The sequence below is a fragment of the Octopus bimaculoides genome, chromosome 22 (assembly GCF_001194135.2).
Source record: "Octopus bimaculoides isolate UCB-OBI-ISO-001 chromosome 22, ASM119413v2, whole genome shotgun sequence".
In the NCBI taxonomy this organism is placed as follows: Eukaryota; Metazoa; Mollusca; class Cephalopoda; order Octopoda; family Octopodidae; genus Octopus; species Octopus bimaculoides.
The window spans coordinates 10,663,343-10,668,368 of NC_069002.1; the positions used below are offsets into that span (position 1 = coordinate 10,663,343).

A 5,026-nucleotide genomic window follows, 5' to 3' on the forward strand; every position below is an offset into this window, starting at 1 on the left:
GTTGTTTATGGAAGACCCTCAGTCACCCATGCATTCCAGCCTTCCTTCTCCACACCATTACATGCACATAGAGTAACGGCTAAAGGCCCTCTTTGGTCATGAGTGACCATGAGACTGTACCTAGAAAGTTCCCCTCCAAGGCACAAGCCTGGGTATGGTTGTTTATAGAAGACCAGCAGTCACCCATGCATACCAACATCCTCATGTCCTAGCGACCCAGCAAAAGAGGCCGATAGAATAAGTACCAGGTTTACAAAAATAACTGGGCTCAATTCATTGAACTAAAAATCATTCAAGGCACTGCCCCAGGTGAAGGCCATGATGGGGTTCTATGATGTATTTGTCTATTAAATGCCAAATCTGTTCTCAAAGCTTTGGTTGAACTGAGACTATAATAAGAAGAGAATTGTTCAGGGTACCATGCAATAGGATTGAAATTGCAATCCTTTAGATGGGAAGCAAACATTTTACCACACAGCCACGCCTGTGTCTATTCAGCAAAATTCTATAGTCAAACCAAATTTATGGAAATAGCAAAGACACTCTAAATATAGATCATAGACAGATACAGTAATTAAATTAACGAAGTTAAATGCACAGTGTAAAATACAATAGGCAAACACATAAACATACATGATAAGCTGATTAGCTCCATAAAATGTAGTTGTACTGACCAACAATGACGTTCTTTACTGTGGCTTGAGCTGCTAGAAATAACAGCCAAATGTATTTCAAATCTCACCTTGCAAGCTTGTGTTTAAATAATGTCCTAGTAATAATGTGTACCTGAGTTTGAGAAAAAAAGACTGGATCGGAGTGAAGGAAAGGAACACTTTTGATCGTTTGGTTTATTCAGTGAGGCCCTGATGACTGAGGGCTAATCAACAGTGATAGGTAGGCACGATAAACATCAGGTGATGGAAACAGGCTGATGGGAACATAGTGAAGGGAAAATGACTGACAAACGGAACGATTAAGAGACACAGAGACCTGTAGATGATTGATAGAAAGACTAAGAGATACATGGGCCGCATCATCATCACCATCAACACCACCACCATCACTACTGACCCTGCTGGTGCTGGTGCCATGTAAAATGCATCCAGTCCACACTGTGAATTGGTTGTCGTTTGGAAGGGCATCGCATCCAGCTGTAAAAACCAGATGATGGGCTTCTTTCAGTTATCATCTCCTAAATCCTTTCACAAAGCTTTTATAATTTCTTTATTGCCCACAAGGGGCTACACACAGAGGGGACAAACAAGGACAGACAAAGAGATTAAGTCGATTATATCGACCCCAGTGTGCAACTGGTACTTATTTAATCGACCCCGAAAGGATGAAAGGCAAAGTCAACCTTGGCAGAATTTGAACTCAGAGCGTAACGGCAGACGAAATACCGCTAAGCATTTCGCCTGGCATGCTAACGTTTCTGGCAGCTCGCCGCAAAGCTTTTATATCTATTAGACTGGAGCTGTAGTAGAAGACACTTGGACATGGTGCCACACAGTGGAACTGAACCTGGAACCATGTGGTTGGGAAGCACACTTCTCACCGTAGAAGGACTAAGAGATAGATGAAGGTAGAGATGATAAATAGAAAGAGTATGAAACTAATGAACTTGCAACCCTTTTGGCAAAATATTCCACAACCTGTCAACACATTCTGTTGTGATAATATCGTCTGCTAAGAGATTTCATGGGAAAGAAATATCTATTTGCAGTTTATTGGCACCAATATTCCTCAAGGAACAATTCCTGGAAGTGAAAGCAGATGACAGTCTCAGAACTGAAGAATTTCAAGAGAAACAAGGTAAACATTTTGATAAAAAGTTTCACATAAAGCAAAACTTTCAAAAAATGTATGACTCCATCTTTCTTGTTTTCTCTCTCTTTCTCTAATTCTTTCCTGTTGGTATTTATGTTTATGCTTACACACAGACACGTGCATGCACACACACACACACACACACACATGTGCATGCACATACATACGCATGCATGTATGTCTACCTGTTTATCTGTCTGTCTGTCTGTCTGGTTCTCTGCTGTATGTATGTATGAATGTATGTATGTAAGTATACATGCATGTATGTGTTTATCTATTTGTATGTATGTATACATACACGAATCTATCTGTATGTATATATGCATTCATGTTTATAAGCAGGCATGTATATATGTATGTATCTATATGTATGCATGTAAGTATATACCTGTATGCATGCATGTCTGTATGTATGTATGTATCTATCTATCTATCTCTATATGTATGTATGTATGTATGTATGAATGTATGTATGTATGTATCTATTTATCTATCTATATCTCTATATCTATCTATCTATCTATCTATCTAGCTGTCTATACACATACATGTACATACATACAACTACATATATCGATATGTATCCCTATATGTACAGATACACACACATACATACTGTGCCGCTTAAATTTTATACTGGATAACTGGACAATTCACTTAATTGCATAACATTTCAAACCACGACCCTGTACCATTTAACATCTAAATATTAAATCTATGCAAAAGTGCCTGATTGATTATAGATGCAAATGAAGTCAACTTCGTTTATTAGCATAATAATTTTTCATGATTTTGAGTAAAACAAAATTAATTAATTGGCGAAAAGCAGCATAAAAAAAAAACAAAAAAAAACTGAACATTCGTTTTGATGTATAATGAATAAAATATTTCTGGATGTTTCTGTTTCCATGGTCAGTTAAAAACAAGTTATTTCTACTTTCATATTTACAAACAACTGATGTCAAAAGAGTTTGTTCTGGAGAACTTTTCGAAATTTGCTTTTAATGTTTGGTAAAATGCTTCTATTGCTAAATCTTCGTTGGAGATAGAATTGTAGACAGACTGCTAGCTGTGTGGTTAAGAAGCCTGCTTTGTAGCCATGTGATTTTTGGGTTCGATTCTACTGTGTGGTACACTGGGCAAGTTTTTTTTTTTTGCTGTGTGGCTCTGGGTCAACGGATGCCTTGTGAGGGAATTTCGTGGTTGGAAACTGTATGGATGCCCATTGTATAAAAAAGCACCTGTTGGTGCCATGTAAAAGGCACCTGTGCTGGTGCCACAAAATAAGCACCCGTGATGGTATCACGTTAAAAGCACCTAGTACACTCTGTAAAGTAGTTGGTGTTAAGAAGGGCACCCAGCTGTAGAAATCATGCCAAAACAAGTAGCTTGCCAGCTTCTATCAAACTGTTCAATCCAAGCCAGCATGGAAAATAGATGTTAAAAGATGATGTTGGTGGTGGTGGTCATCGTTGTCGTCGTCCTCCTTCTCCTCCTCATTATTATTATTTAACATCCGTTTTCCCTGCTAGCATGAGTTGGGTGGTTTGACTGGAACAAGCAAGCCAGAAAGCTGCACTAGGTTCCAGTCTGATTTGTATATTTACAAATCAGTGCAGATGAAGAGTTGAAGTATGATGTTCTGGTGATCTGATGAGCTAGCCTTCTTTATCTGCACTGATTTCTGAATATACAATCTTATATTTGCAAATCAATAATTGTCCTCAGTTACAATTTTTCAAGGCCATCTTAAGAGTGCCTTTGTATTATTTCTGGATTCTTTATGTGACCGAGGACCAACTGCTGCTTTAGCATAAGAAAGGGCAATGGGAATGTTGATCATGGCTGGGAATTGAACACAGAGTAAAAGGATAACCAGAATAGGCGTAGGAGAGGCTGTGTGGTAAGTAGCTTGCTTACAAACCACATGGTTCCGGGTTCAGTCCCACTGCGTGGCACCTTGGGCAAGTGTCTTCTACTATGGTCTTGGGCCGACCAAAGCCTTGTGAGTGGATTTGGTAGACGGAAACTGAAAGAAGCCCGTCGTATATATGTATATATATATATATATATATATGTGTGTGTGTGTGTGTTTGTGTGTCTGTGTTTGTCCCCCAACATCGCTTGACAACCGATGCTGGTGTGTTTACGTCCCCGTAACTTAGCGGTTTGGCAAAAGAGACCGATAGAATAAGTACTAGGCTTCCAAAGAATAAGTCCTGGGGGTTGATTTGCTTGACTAAAGGCGGTGCTCCAGCATGGCCGCAGTCAAATGACTGAAACAAGTAAAAGAGTAGATATTACCCAAAAGAAAGAACAACATTGATGTCAAACCTGCTGGGAATTGAACCTGGGTATAGTAGAAGCTAAACTATAGTAGAAGCTAAACTAGATGTTGCATAGATGCAAAAGTAAAGGTGATGTTGGCACTGATGGGAATTGAACCCTAGACAGTCAGATAACTAAATTTGATCCTGCACAAAAGAAAGAGAAATGCTGATGTTGGCTTGGTTGAGAATTGAACACTAGATAGTGAGGTAACTGAGCTAAATATTACATAGAAGAAAGAAAACTGCTGATGTTGGCTCTGGCAGGAATTGAACCCTGGACATTTTGGTGACTAAACTAGATACTGCACAGAAGAAAGAAAAAAGTTAATGTTGGCTCTGGTGGGAATTGAAGCTTCGACAGAGATGTAACCAAGTTAGATATTACATGAAAGAAAGAAAAACGTTGATGTTGGCTCTGGTGGGAATTGAACCCTGGGCAGTGTGATACCTAAATTTGATACTGCACAGAGAAAGAAAAATGTTGGTGTTGGATCTGGTGGGAATTGAACCTAGAGCAACATGATAACCAATCTACATGCCACATAGTCTCTCATCCGTCAGTGTTGACAGAAATATTATGATACAATTCCCCAGGACATGTCTAATTAACACGGAGACATCTTTAATTAAAGTTGTCTTAATTAATTATTATGTGTTTATTATTTAGTACTCACTCATACCTTCACATACTAACATATATATACCTATACATACACACACATATACATACATACATGTATATATATATATATATATATATATATATATACATACACACACATATGCATATCTATATATATATACACATATATATGTACACACACAGATATACATATATATATATATATATATATATATATATATATATA

At 38.0% G+C, this 5,026-nt stretch overlaps 1 protein-coding gene across 2 annotated transcripts in view; it reads left to right on the plus strand.

The window, feature by feature from the left end:
* LOC106873056 (HEAT repeat-containing protein 4) overlaps positions 1-5,026 on the plus strand; it is a 595,254-nt gene that overhangs the window by 11,713 nt on the left and 578,515 nt on the right. For both annotated transcript variants that reach the window (XM_052975734.1, XM_052975735.1), the window contains exon 3: positions 1,724-1,812. In XM_052975734.1, the coding sequence (XP_052831694.1) occupies positions 1,724-1,812 (89 nt within the window). The remainder of the gene's footprint in view (positions 1-1,723; positions 1,813-5,026) is intronic.